The sequence below is a fragment of the Sebastes fasciatus genome, chromosome 7 (genome assembly GCF_043250625.1).
Source record: "Sebastes fasciatus isolate fSebFas1 chromosome 7, fSebFas1.pri, whole genome shotgun sequence".
In the NCBI taxonomy this organism is placed as follows: domain Eukaryota; kingdom Metazoa; phylum Chordata; class Actinopteri; order Perciformes; family Sebastidae; genus Sebastes; species Sebastes fasciatus.
Genome location: NC_133801.1, coordinates 27,437,710 through 27,452,566, shown reverse-complemented (window position 1 = coordinate 27,452,566; position 14,857 = coordinate 27,437,710). Strand labels below are relative to the sequence as shown.

At 41.9% G+C, this 14,857-nt stretch overlaps 1 protein-coding gene across 5 annotated transcripts in view; it reads right to left on the bottom strand.

The window, feature by feature from the left end:
* Nucleotides 1-1,737: 1,737 nt before the first annotated feature.
* Nucleotides 1,738-14,857, bottom strand: part of LOC141770492 (kinase suppressor of Ras 1-like) — a 49,510-nt gene continuing 36,390 nt past the window's right edge. For 4 of the 5 annotated variants that reach the window (XM_074640037.1, XM_074640039.1, XM_074640036.1 and 1 more), the window contains 10 exons: nt 14,154-14,211; nt 13,704-13,758; nt 11,760-12,011; nt 11,472-11,668; nt 11,222-11,318; nt 10,684-10,817; nt 10,423-10,554; nt 9,227-9,362; nt 7,085-7,218; nt 3,639-6,542 (listed from right to left, as the gene is read on the bottom strand). In XM_074640037.1, the coding sequence (XP_074496138.1) occupies nt 6,455-6,542; nt 7,085-7,218; nt 9,227-9,362; nt 10,423-10,554; nt 10,684-10,817; nt 11,222-11,318; nt 11,472-11,668; nt 11,760-12,011; nt 13,704-13,758; nt 14,154-14,211 (1,283 nt within the window). In that variant the 3' untranslated portion in view covers nt 3,639-6,454. Of the gene's footprint in view, nt 1,784-3,638; nt 6,543-7,084; nt 7,219-9,226; nt 9,363-10,422; nt 10,555-10,683; nt 10,818-11,221; nt 11,319-11,471; nt 11,669-11,759; nt 12,012-13,703; nt 13,759-14,153; nt 14,212-14,857 lie in introns of those variants that run through there. The other variant, XM_074640035.1, reaches the window with a different exon arrangement.

The window sequence follows — 14,857 nt, the reverse complement described above, 5'->3', positions numbered from 1 at the left end:
AATATAAGTATAAATAAACATATAATTCCCCCTCCTCCCCCTGTACATTTATGTATTCTCTGGTCCTATGGATGATAAATATTACTCATTCCTACTTAATGGAACAATGTATGGACATTGTGGGGACGCCGAAGCTCACGGACTGCCTCCCTAAGGACACTTATGACCCTGTTGTGTCATGTCAAAACATGTGATTGTGCTGTACGACTGTACCTGTTGAAAAGAAAAAAAAAGAAGTTAAAAAAAAAGAAAAATAAAGGACCAACTAATGCTTATGCATGTCTTAGCTCATACTGCTGTTTAACATTACCCAAACATCAGTGGTGGAAGAGGTTGTGAGACCTTATTCTTAAGTTTAAGTAGCAATCTCACAGTGTGATGATATTCCTTCCTACATTCAAAGTTGTATTTAAAGGTACATGAAAGTCAAAATGGTATATTTGTAGTGGTTTTCTGCCATCAACCACAGTTAATTGCATCCAGGTTAGCACAGACCATAATTATGACACACAGTAACAGTGAACGCCATGCCTACTTCTATCTCTGTCAAGGTAACATTATCCTTATGAGATGATGCATTGCATTCCCAAACACTTTTAACATTAACTTATTAAAAACACAGATGTTCACTGTGAGGGATTACACAACTCAAGCAAGATTCTGCAAGGTCATTTTCATAAAAAATAAATGAAAATCAATAGAATCCAATGATGAGAAGGAAGAAAAGCCCTCCTCCATCCTGTCTGTGTTTCCATTAATGTCCTGGAATGACTCATCTAATAGCATGGAGGAACTCTCATGATGCCGGACAGGATATCATGTTTCGTGAGGAAAAAATGTGAACGAATAAAAGAACAACTGAAGCTGGCAGACGTGCACTAGTTTGAGCTGTGATCATTTGTGTGTAAAGAACCCGCTATGCGATCTATGTGATGTTTGAAGCTATCATACATAACCTCACACTGACTATAGGTGTAATATTGACCTAAAGTCTGAAGTCAGTTTGTGTAATGGTTCCTGGCCAGGATAACACAGGATGTCAGAAAAGGAAGTGAATCATCTCTCAGTCAACCACCAACTGTGGTTGACTGAGAGATTATCTACTTCAGTATGAACTTTGGATATACAAATGAAACCATGTCTGTCGTTTACTGTTTGCTCTGCAGTAAAACTTACATGGTGGATCTTATGTATTCAAAACCTTTGGATAATAGTAACATTTAGGAACAGAAACAGAACATTCAAATGCATAAATATGCAAAGATAACCACAAACAAGGCTTTAAAACAGCTCATGCACCTATTTCACTGATGTTACTAAACTTGTGTTAGATTTAGAATGCACTACTTTTACTTGCAATAGAGCATTTTTGACACCACAGTATTGCTTGACATGAGGTTAGTATTGACCAGTCATATCCGTCCTCAGTCCACCAGCAAATAACAGCTGCAGCGGTTTTATTAGAGAAGTTAATGAATGACCAGTCATGTGCCTCACAGGAGATAACTGACTGCTTTTACTGGAGGTCACAGAGAACAGGAACAAGGGTCAGTAGTGATCTAAAGGTTAGAGAAGCGAGCTTGAGACCGGAAGCTCGCAGTTTCAATCCCCGGACCGACAGGATAATTCTGGGTGGAATAAGTGGAAGTGAAAAAATTACCATCACTGAGGGGCCCTTGAGCAAAGCACTTAACCCCAACTGCTCCAGTGGAGCTGCTCAGTGGCCAGCAGATCAGACTTTGTTTGTACTGGTCAGCGTCCAGGTGTGAATGTGAACCTCTCCCTGAATAAATAAAGGTAAAAATAAAAATATAAGATACAGTCATATCATGGTGTGTGTGTGCGTGCGTGCGTGCGTGCGTGCGTGCGTGCGTGCGTGCGTGCGAGTGAGATTAACTGGTAAAAGGCAAGAATTTGAAGTTATAAGACCTTCCTTTTCTATGGCAATTTTCCCAACAACGTGAGAACGGCTGTTTTAAATGCTTCTACTATTTCAACACGGCCCTCCTGACAGCTTTCTGTTCCTTGTTCCTCTTAACCCACCCCCCTCAGTTGTTACTGTATGTTGCAGCCCTTATCTACATGGTGCTTACCAAAGTTGCACAGTCCTTGAACAGTGTGTAGCATTTAGGGGGATCTATTGGCAGAAATGGAATATAATCTTAATAAATGTGATCTCTTTAGTGTATAATCACCTGAAAATGAGCATCGTTGTGTTTTCCTTACTTTAGAATGAGCCGTTTATACGTGCATAGGGAGCGGGTCCTAATCACGGAGCCTGCTGCCATGTTTCTAAAGTAGCCCAGCATGGACAAACCAAACACTGTCTCTAGATCAGTGGGCAAACTCCGGGTCTGAAAAGTGAAGCCAATGAGGAAGTGGTTTAAACCTGCATTCTTTTCTAACAGCCAGCAGGGGGCGACTACTCTGGTTGTATAGAAGTCTATGAGAAAATGAGCCTACTTCTCACTTGATTTATTACCTCAGTAAACATTGTAAACAACACCATCTCTGGTTTCAAGTCTTCTTCAATACAGCATGATGTTCATTTAGTAAATTATGGTCTCATTTAGAGTCAAATAGACATTAAAGCAGAGGATGCTTTAGGGCAATGATAGGGTGTGATTGACAGGTCGCTACCACGGCGTTGTTCAGTCTGGGGGTTGTCCGTGTTTTCGTCTTACAACTTTAACCCTTTCACAGTTTGTTCTCACTTCATTCACTTGTAATGTTTTGGTCGCCTAAAAATGTCTTCCTGCATTCCGTTGTTCTAAGCTCCACCCTCTCGTGTCTCTTCTGGTTGCAAAAGTGGTTAAACCTGCAGTAGGCAGAACATTTTTTGGCATCATTGGACAAAAATTACATAATAACCTTTCAGCATATTGTAATTCAAGTGTTCTGAGAGAAAACTAGACTTCTGCACTTCCTCATTGCTCGGTTTTCAGGCTTTAAAAAATCTGACGGGAGACTTTGACCAATCACAGGTCATTTCAGAGAGAGAGCGTTCTGATGGGCGGTGCTTGGTATTTCCTTAAGATATCTCAAAAGTTATTTTTATAAAATGGTCACTATATCCTGACAATAGTGCATGAGACAGGTAATCTGAAAAAAACATGTACCTCCGTATGACCCGGTAGCCTTGTCGAGATATCTTGAGGAAATACCAAGCACCGCCCATCAGCCGGAGCACAGCCAATAGGAACGCTCTCTCTGAAATAACCTGTGATTGGTCAAAGTCTTCCGTAACAGGCTAGATTTTTCTAAAGCCTGACAACAGAGCCACGAGGAAGTCTCAGAACACTTGAATTACAATATGCTGAAAGGTTATTATGGAATTTTTGCCCAATGATGCCAAAAATATACTGCCAACGGAAGCTTTTTTTGCTGTTTATTTCCTATTTCGGTCTTGAGTTTTTAATTCTCGTCTCTGTCTTGTCTAGGTCATAATCTCATGTAGACTTGGTGTTGATTTAAATTGGACTAGATCAGATCTTGGTACTGTGATGCAATTTGGTCTTTACAACCGGCTTGTACAGATATATTGTCTATTACAATATTGTATCAACACTAACTGCACATTTATCATCATGGTTTTGATACATAACATTCATTCTATTACAAAAAGGGAGCACACCGAATCACTGGAGATCAGCTTTAATATCTTCAGTTGTTCAGCACAGAAGCTTACAAAGTATCAACACATCCTGTACAAAAATACTCTGCAGATTAAACCTCAACAATCAAAAAAAAAACACCAAATCCACCAACAACAGTTTGCACTGTCTAAAATCTATACATAAATGTTACTGAAGTACCAATTAAAATGCTCTAAACTTGAAACCCTTATACTCTGTATATTACATATAACCTCCAGCACTGTATATACATATGCATAAGATCATTGTTTGATCATGATCATGCTGGTGAAGCCCATTACATTCATCGAGCGTACATTGTACTCCTGCCCGAGGAACAACATACGCACGCGCACGTACATCCTGTTTACTAACACGATGTGGTGCAAGATTTCACACAGGAAAGACACACACCTGTGGCAATATCACAAGTCTCTTTATACCATTATTTCCAGTATTGTCCTCAGCTCATTGTTCTCCTGCCGGGAGTCAAAGTAAGACTGAACAAATAGCTGCGGTGAAATCAAAGTGTGGAAAGTGTCTCTCAGTGGTTTTGCCATTTGATGCATAAATGATGTATGATGAATAGAAACAGGATGTCATGTGACAGTTCTATTTGTTACAGCAAGACAAAGACAAAGCTTCCCCAATACACCAACCCAGTCGCTAGAAAAATAAATGTTTGCAACGTACGTTTCTGCAAACCCACGGGATACGTTGAATGTGGACGTTTCTGAACCAAAGATATGTTTCATATCTGCCTTGTATCATGCTTGCAGGTTTAGGCAACAAAACTACTTGGTTATGGTTAGAAAAAACATCACGGTTTGTGTTCAAAATAATAATGTCAGATAACGTAAGTAAAGCGGCCTCCTGGGTGTGTCCTGTGTTTGTTTGACCCATCCACCACCCATCCTTCCCACTTTATGTGGACTTTCTTGCTTCTTATACTTGTTAATATACCACATAACTTTCAATAACGGTCGCTCGATATACTACGTCACTTGTTGTTCTACATCACTTGCTCTGATTGAATGCAAAAACGTTGACGTTCAACCTATGCCAACATTTTCCCCTGGCGACTGGGCTGAACATTTAGGACCAGCTTATCATAAATGCCTGTATCTAAGGGTCTGTTTCATGCATCATGTCAAGTATTTTTGTAGTACAGCATAAAGCAGTGTCTCACAAGGGGTCAATGTGTCTCATCTCGCTTATATCACCACAATCAAAATACAATAAGTATTATTTATTCATAGTTTTGGGGAGTACACTTTCAAAAGGTCAGTTCACCCAAATTACAATAATGCAGTGTTGGGAGTGGAAAGACTAAAGGCTAACCAAGACTGGTTTGATGAGTTTTATTTTGTTTCTGTTGAGTTTGAAGTGTGTTTTACAATCGGCGAGGTAAAATTGCTGGGTTTTTTTCTATGGAGTCTGGTCGTTTTGAGGAGAGCCTAACTGCTGTTTCTTTTCACATCTAACTTGGTGATTTAAGGTTTAATTCAACCAAAACTAAAGTTGGTGATTGTTGGGACGGTGGGAAGACTAACCAAGACGGTTTTGGTGAGTTTTATTTTGTTTCTGTCGATTTTGAACTAAGTGTGTTTTACAATCAGCGAGATAAAATCACTGTATTTTTCAATGGAGTCTGGTAGCTTTGAGGAGAGCATATTTATTTAATGTTTTGTGCGTTAATAAATTATAATAATTGTCCAAATCCCTGTTGATTCAATTTATTTTTAAATAGTTTTTAATCTGTTTATATTGTTTTGAGGAATGCAAAAATCAATATTCCTACTACAAATTGTAATCTACTGAATTGTTCTACACACCGACACACTCGCTAGACTTTTCCAATGTGTGCTCTTCGAATGCTAGGAAGGAGTCTTGTCTAGCCTCCTACCAAGGAAGAGTCCTTGACTTTGACAAACAGCCAACGTTGCCATTCCTTGAGCTACGTGTGGCTAAAAATTTAACGGCAAATTAAATTTACAGAAAAAGTATCCTGGTCATCTGGATCATATAGTTCCAATAAAACGGTCCACAGTGAGTGGAGGCAGGTATCTCAACCCTGGAATAATAAAACAAATCTGCAATGGATAGAGAGCACTAAAGGTAAATGAAAATATAATGCATTTTTGAAATTTGGGTGAACCAACCCTTTAAAATGTAAACCGTGTTGGCAACCTTACAATTATTGTTTTTCGTAGCCGTAGTCGTAACAGCTGAAACCAGCAGCCTTCCTGCGACGAGGATGAATCATTGTCCACTGACATACTGATATACAGATTTACATTTATATAGAAAGGTTAGAAGAAGAAGAACAAGTTGGCACACAGGTTAACAAAAGGAAACCCGCCTGAAATGTAAAAAAACTGAGAATAGAGACGAAGACAAAAGATATGTTTTTTTTCCAATAGCAGCTAATGTGAGGTTAACGTCATTTTCATAATATGACACGATATCTACGTCTGCTACATTTTAAGTGACATCAGTCTACTTAGAAAGAGTACAGAGAAGTAGCCTATGGGTGCCTCGGCTCCATCCCTCCGTCACATGACCCTCCCCCACATCCCTTCAGTTGACCTGACACACGGGTCGCCCGTCACAGTCCACAAGCTCTGCCTACAGAACTTCCGTATTGAGATCTGATCACGTGCGGGCAAAATCAAGACAACAATAATGCTTATCAATTCCAGATACAGATCACATTTTAAACACCCATGTGAAATGGGTTGAACTCTGAAAAAAACTGAAATGATATTGTCATTATTTGCTCAAGCCAATGTTAAGTTTCAGTTTTTAAAAAAAAGCACTCAGCTGCTGTATTTATACATGTACGGACAGTGTGAATGTAGACCCTGATGGCAGTGATCTCGCAGGCAGTGATGATGATCCCACGGCCTTCACCGGGAGAAGAACGTGAGGTGAGGAGACAAGGAGGAGTGCACATAAAGAGACAGGGAAACATAGCGAGAGGTGGAAATGTGACCGTGGAGATCAGACACAACAGGAACAGGCAGAGGTGGATCAGTCGGCACCCAGAGGAGAGGAAATCACAGAGAGAGGAGAAAGAAGGAGAGAGGGTGTGAGAAACACTATTGAAGTGTCCCGAAAAAAAAGATGAAGGGCGCATAATAGAGGGAGCAACAACTCCATCCATAGGCAGAGCAACACGTGAGGCTTAGTAGATCTTTCCTCAAAATACAAAAATAGCAGTCACATTAGAAAAAGATCTTTTATATTAGTGGACACTCCGCAGGACAGCGTCATAATATTCACATTTCTTTACAAAAATCCTATTTACAACGTTTTCCATTTGACTGATGGTGCATCTCATGACGTGAAAATGCAAAACTAAATAAAATGACTCCCTTGGTGTAAATGGTGTTGTAGGCTGGTCCATCCAGGATCATGAATATACCATCTCTTTCTATGATACCTACTCGGGTGTCTTCCAGAAGTGTCCGGGGTGCGACAGCCTGCGGTTCAGTTTGGGGAGCTTCTCCAGCATGTCTGCCAGCAGAGTGAAAGTGAGCCTGTTGTCTATCTCGGAGGACCAGCAGGCAGACAGGATCTCCTGTTGGGGATGGAAGGAGGACGATTAATTCATGATACAGGATGTTTCATCTGGGGTTTCCATGGACCCCCATGGATTTTGTGGCTGTTTGCATCCCGAGAATCCACTGTGACTTTGATGTAAATGATGAATCTAATGTATCTGAAGCTGGTTCCTCTCATGATGCTCCACAGCACCTCAGCCTGTACTTAAAAGGTGCAATGTGTACGATCTGGCCAGGATTTTGGCAGAGTAAATATAACATAGGCCGACGCCACACGTGGAGATTATAAGATAGCGGTGGTATTTTGAGTAAATAGGAAAGGTAATTTAGGAAAAAGTAAATTTAGATTCTTTATCTGTAACAACTCATAGCATCCAGTGTATCACTTGGAATACCCATGGTTTACTTGATGGTGAAAAAAAAACATCAGGTTTTGGCACACTTAAAAAGTCTCTTCTGATGATTTTAAAAAGGGGGAATTGAATATTTAAAGAGAGGCTGGGTGGGAAAGGCTTATGACGCCACCTACTGCAGCAATAGGGGAGTAGGAATTCTGATCAATAAAATATTTTCCCCGATAGCATTACTCAAAGATCAAGATGGCTGTTTTCTTTATATTTATCTTAAAAAGAACTTAAAAAAGGTTGTAAAATATTATTTCAACAAATAAATTAGATGATGCATGGAGAATATTATTTCCAACAATTAAAGACTATAGTTATTATTATTATTATGATTATTATATAATAAGATTATACTTATTATTCACACAACAAGAAGAGCTATTCAACAGTTGATTATGATTTCATTTCAAAACCTGCATTCAACAATTTATTGGGCCCATAAATGTAGGAAATTGTGATATCTGATCATTCTCCAGTATGTTGCCTTATTGTGCCGACAGAGAATAAACAGAATGATCGAATATGGAGAACGAATAGAGCACATTTACAAGACGCGCAATTTATAAGATTAAGAAAATGAAAAAATAGATGATTTTATTAATACAAATGTGGAGGGGGACAAAAGGACAAAACAACTCCTGAGATAATCTGGGACGCCTTGAAAGAGTTTTGTTTCTAAACACATTATAAAAAAATTTAAATGTTGTAAAATAATTACTGAAAACATGTGAAAAGACTGAACATTGTAGTACTGGATTGTGGAGTTAGACCGTTTTTCGCCAGTTTTGTGTTCAGGATTTTTTGGGCGGGGCTGAAACCATGGCTCAATGACGCAGTGGAGCCATACTTAACATAACCCCACCCTTCTTGTTTTTGAAAGGCAAAAAGGAAGCCCAGGAAAATGAAAAAGTGTCAGAGTATGGAGTACCAGGGCCACAAAAGCAAGCACTTTGTCCACGGCCCCGGAAAGTGGCAAGGTCCGGGCGCTGAGCCTTTCCAAACCGACCTAGAGCCGGTCTCAGAGGAAATGCGCCCGGTGGGGGCCAGCCAGTGCCGGGCAGAGGTCGTCCCTAACCCGCCGAGTTGAATCCCCCGGGCAGACCCCACCCGCTTACCTCTCAACGGTTTCTCTCTTCAAAGTTCTTTTCAACTTTCCCTTAAGGTACTTGTCGACTATCGGTTTGGTGCCGGTATTTAGCCTTAGATGGAGTTTACCACCCGCTTTGGGCTGCATTCCCAAAAAACCCGACTCCGAGAAAACCGGACCCCGGCGTAACGGGGGCCGTTACCGGCCTCACACCGTCCACGGGCTGAGCCTCGATCAGAAGGACTCAGTCATGTCTCTCTAGCGTGTGCTGTGGTAGCGAAAATCATTAAGACAACAGACAAGCATGCTTTGGAGTTTTGGTTTGCTTGAATGGCAGTTATCTCAGCCTATCACACTCCTGCTGGTCCCATCACAGCTCCGCCTAGACTCCCTTCCCTCTGACCAAATTAGGATTTTCTGGCTCCAAGATGGCAGTTAGGGGGTAAACCCATACCCAGGTGTAATCCCTCCCTTCCTTTATGGGTGCTGTCATAGCCATGGTCTTCTCCAATCTATGTACAGTAACCGACTCACCGTGACCTCCTTGCCCAGGTTGGCGTCTGCCAGCACATTCTTGACGCCCTCACTGCTGCCCACTAGCCAGATTTTAGCTTCCACAGGCTGGTTGGTGATTGGCCAGTCTCCGACCTGCAGCTCATACAAGATTGTGCTGAAAACGCAAAAAAATCTGATCAGGAAAACAGGTGGTGACAGTGAAACCTCCTCATCTTCTACATTCCATGTCAAGTCTCAGCAAATATGCCAAGCGGTGTATGAAGCTTATGGAAATCAAGTTTAGGTCTAAAGGTCTAAAAGTTGTAGAACAAGTCTGGCTGGCTATGATTCAAACATCAACAGAAAACTGACACTGTTACAAAACCAAAGACTAAAAAAGAAAAACAAAGTCCAGGTTAAGGAACTGTGCTTTAAATCTACTGAGTTTCGGCACCACCGTAACTTAAAGGGACTATTTGTAACTTTCAGAAATGCTTCTTAACAGCGACACCTGTGGCTGTGAAATCAACGAAAGTCAGCGTCTCAGCGTCGAGCTCGCGCTTGCTCGCTCTAAATATACTTGAACGAGCATCGCTCAAAACAGTGAGGCGACACACGTCAGCTAAAACCACAATACCACTCTATATTTCAGCTGCTTGGCAGTAATGTTAGCTGACCAGACGAAGGTCTCTCCATGAACATGATTTAGATCTGATCCTAGTGTTGGCTTTTCCTGCCTCAGCGCAGGCTGATGCAGCGGGGCTCTGCAGCGTGTCTCCCTGCTCTCTCCGCCCGCAGCCGGAGAGAGCAGAGGAGACACCGGCACCCGGTCGGTAACGAGACGATAACGTTACTAGCTGAGGAGCTCCATCACTTCACAAGACACGGGAAACCTCTGTTGGTCTGGAGGAGCTGCAGCATTTTTTTTCTGCACAAACGTCCACTGAACATTCACTAGATATTCTCAGAGCTAAACTAACTCTTCTGCAGTGTGGAGTGAACGCGCGTTCACGTCTAGAGGTGGAGCGAGCTGAGAACGCGCGCGCTCTCTGAGCGAAGGCAGGCAGGCAGAGTTGGAGAGGCAGCGGCCGGCCACACGCGAACGCGCATATGTGAGCGCGCATGTGTGGCGACCCGCTACATTTATACGCTTAAAAAGTTACAAATAGTCCCTTTAAGAATATAGCATACATTGAGTGTCTGTTGCTTAACCTGAGTTGTTTAAGTGTCAATACCCAAATGCATAAACGTCAGTAGCTTTGGAGAAAGGCAGCTGGTCCTCCTCAACCTCTGGGCTCATTTTTCGAACAATCTCTGGAGCCAGGTAGTTGATCCAGCCATGAGGTAACCGCACCACGTTTTTTCTTCTGAATACACACATACACAAACACACACACACACACAGTACTCATGAGGACAACAACCGTGGCTTACCAGAGATACAGATCATTGAGATAGAGAGATAGAGATCAGCGTATCATTTATTTCACTCCTACCTGCCTTCTTGTACCACGCCAGACATCCCAAACAGGCCAAAGTCTGTAATGACCACCCTGTTGTTGTCATAGAACACATTCTTAGACTTCAGATCCTTGTGAACGATGTCTTTGGCATGCAGATAACCCATTCCCTGTAAAAGAGTGGAGGATGAGTGGTAGCAGAGGATAGACATTTTTATTAACCACCTGAGACCTTTGGGATCACGGGCGATCCTGACCGACTTTACTGTGTTTCAGAGGCTGTAGCAGGTTCAGTTTTAGAGATACATATATCATATGTAACTGAATAAGGGCTCATAACATGTGGGGTATGGAATTAATCTGCAGATACTCCGTTTCAAAATGAGATCAAACTTTTTTATGGATTTCAGTTTTTGAGCCACAACAAAGGCCAAAATGTGGTGAATAATGGAAATCGGGTTTTTATGTGATATTTTGTTTCATAGATAATCGGAAATCAGCATATATTGATATTAAAATGATAGTTTATATTGTTTTTATTCCGTCCATCTCACACAGCTCGCGGGTTGCTTACCTTTACAATGTCCTGTGCAATCTGTCGGGTTTTATTCATGTCTAGCTGGTGACCTCTCTCTCTTACAACAGAGTATAGAGTCACACCTTTACAGAAACTGCAGAGAAAACACATGCAATATTGTCACTGAAACTGAATTCACACATCGAACATAAATATTCAGCAAAAAACAACATATTACATGTAACATATAAAAACAAAAATGAGTATTACCATACATTTGTTTATGTGACGAGTCATGAGGCTGTACCTGGTGATGATGGCGAGGTGCGGCGGAGCCATGCAGGCGCCCATGAACAGGATGACGTTCTCGTGCCTGGTCTGCCTGTAGTTCATCATCTCCTTCTTGAAGAGCTTCAGGTGATCCTGGTTGTTGCCGTCGATCTCCAGCAGGCGGATGGCCACCTCGCCGTGCCAGCGACCCTTATGCACCTTCCCCCAGCGACCCTGCACAATTGCAACGTTAAATGTGTCAGCTGTGTTGGACCCTGGTGTTGATATTTTATAATAAGACTCAGTGTTTCTGTGCAACTTTCACCTTGCCAATGAGCTCCCCCAGCTGCAGCTGCTCATATGGGATGTCCCACTCCTGCAGGTAGACGCTGGCCTGGCTGGCCTTACGACAGATGGGGCCCCTCCAGCGGCCAACGGCCCCACGACGGCATATGGAAGAAGGCAGGTCCTCCAGCCCGTCCTCATCACACGCCTCAGTGGAAGAGCGATTTTTTCTGCCGCACTGGTCGGCTGCTTCCTCGTTCTCGGCTGGGTAACCTTCCTCTGCCTCCTCGTCCTGAACCAAATAGCAGAATAAGGGAAGTGAAAACGGACCGTTTAATTAATGATTGATTTGATTAAAACTCAGTTCAAAGCACTTTATAAAGAAGTTTCTCTGAGGGGAAAAAGATCAAAAGCAACAACAAAAGATATGTGAAAAACATAAGAAAACTAAAGTGGAAGTTGGAAAGCATTTTTTAATGTTCATACATAATTAGCAGCATGGGCTTATTGGGCACAATGTAACAGCCCTGATGAGTCTCTCCGGGTCTACAGCATGAGTCAACGACCAGAATTTGTTTGTCTTATTTAAAGGCCATGACGCACCAAGCCGACGGTCGGCCGTAGGCCAGTTTGGGGTCGGCTGTGTGCGTCTGTCGGCCTAGTTTTTCGCAGTGTGTTCCGCACCGTCGGCTCTAGTCTGCCCGTGTCGGAGGCTTTTTGGCCGATTCAGCATGTTGAATTGGCGGCGGAGCCCGTCGATGAGAGAAATCACTCTGATTGGCTGTTCAGCTTAAACGAATCAGTGCACGAGAAGAGAAACTGAAGTGAGGAAAGCAAGCCAACGATTAAAGTCAAGACGGTGCACACACAGAAGGCTCTTCTCAGTTTTCATCTTAATCTCATCTGATCGTTCCAACACACGGATATTTTCACAGCAACATGGCCTTCTGGAACGAAGCTAAGTGGTGAGTGAGAGCGGTGTGGAAATGGTCGGCAAACGCGGCTTTGTTTCATGTACGTATCATAACAACGGCTTGTATATCCGCCGTCCTCGGTCTTCCCGTTTCCCTTTTTGAGCGACGAATACAGACTACCGCTGCCCGCTGGTGTGGATAGTTATTTCATCTCACACAGTAGCAGAACGTACGTGCTAACTGGCCATCAGCTGTAGTCTTTGCGGTGTGTTCAAATGCAACTTGTCGGCCAAGACAAAGGCAACCTAACAGTCGGCCTTCATCACAGCATGGTGTGTCTGGGCCTTAATACATTTTTTAAAGGACCAGTGTATATGATTTATTAGCAAAAACGGATAACAATATTCGTAACTATGTTTTCATTAGTGTATAATCACCTGAAACTAAGAACTGTTGTGTTTTCATTAGCTTAGAATGAGTCCTTCATATCTACGTAGTCCGCCATGTTTCTACAGTAGCCCTGAAGGGACAAACCAAACACGCGATTTTACATTACCTGTGTCCTCCGACACGCTTGTGAAACTGCAGTAACGTGAGTGCTAAACCGTGGTACCGCCAACGCCGTCTGACTTCGGTTGCTCCTAAAGTGGTGTTATTATGGTGAGGATGGCCTCTGACCGAGTCTTGGAAAGGTAGAAGTGAGCGGAGCGGAGGCGTACAACCATACCACTAGATGCCACCAAATCATACACACTGGCCCTTTAAAACACATGATTATATGCAGCATTATTTTATATGGGGATGTCATTTCAGCCGTCCAAAAATACAGTTAATTTATTTATTCCCCCGGGACTTTCCTGCTTTATCCAGTTGGTATCAGGTCATGCTCAGAGACAGAGAGGACACAACCCCACTTAACAGTTTCAATTTCAACTTCCACTTATGACATAAAAAAACAGAAATAGTGCTGCAAACCACAAAAGCTTATGAATAGCCCAGGCAAATAACTCATCATTTTCACTTCTTCTTTTTGCTGCTGGAAATCACTGAATGTGACTGCTAGTACTCACCCCTCCTTGCTTCGCTGCTATAGGCTGCGTCTCAGTGGCGGCCACCTGCGACACTCTGAGAGAACAACCACAAGAATTAGGAACCGACAATTTGTTTTTTACCATATAAATTAGCATTTATGTACTGTGTAGGCTGTATACATTACAGCCTTACCAATACTGGATTTTTTTTATGTTGAGAGTTTAAACAATCTGATATAGATATATTGACCGATATTTGTTTTTTAACACCAACACATAAAAAAACAAACACAAATTAGTGACTACGATATGTAGTGAGTACATTTCACAGTGTAAAAATAAACGTGTCTGTAGAGACTGTGGAGCTTCTAAATGACCTCATACATATCTTTGACATTTCTTGTTACTTTTCAGCCCACGAACATGAAATGTGATGAGCTTATATCAGCCAATAATATGGTACCTACAGTATGTTGCTTTTTCTCTTACCCAGACTCATAGTAGCTGCCCGAATGTTGAACAGCAGTATATGTGGAAGCAGAAACATCTGTTGGAAAATATAACGTCAGAATACTGCACTAGGCTACACGAGTAATTCTCATCATTCAAAAATACTGCATAAATACTCGTTATTTTATGAATTCAGAACAGAGGGTGACAAATGCAAAAACAGTCAAAAATAGTCACCGGGGTGAATAAATCTTAAACCTCTGGCTTCAAAACAGTGAGGGGAACCTGCCCAGTGTGTGGCAGGTAACTTTGCGATCATAAAGTAATGACTTTATTACTACAGTGCAGTACCTTGAGAATGACTACTGATTAACTGGTAGCAGTTATGAGTCACGATTAGATCTCTATCTGACACTAGTTTCATTGTCTGACAACAGAAACAGAGAAATATGTAAATGAGAACTATAAAAAAAAGAGTGGTTAAAGGTCACATATTATACTCCATTTAAACTAGTTATTATAGGTCTCAGACACCTCCAAACCATGTCTCTGAAGTTTTTTTTTCAAAAAAACAATCAGATCATGCATTCCAGCATGTCTCTATAACCTCTGTTTCAGCCCATTTCCAAAAGTGCTGATTTCTGTGTCTGTAGCTCTGTAGGTCTCATATTATGCTCATTTCCAGGTTCATAGATGTATTTTAATGTTGCACTAGAACATGTTTACATGCTGCAATGTTCAAA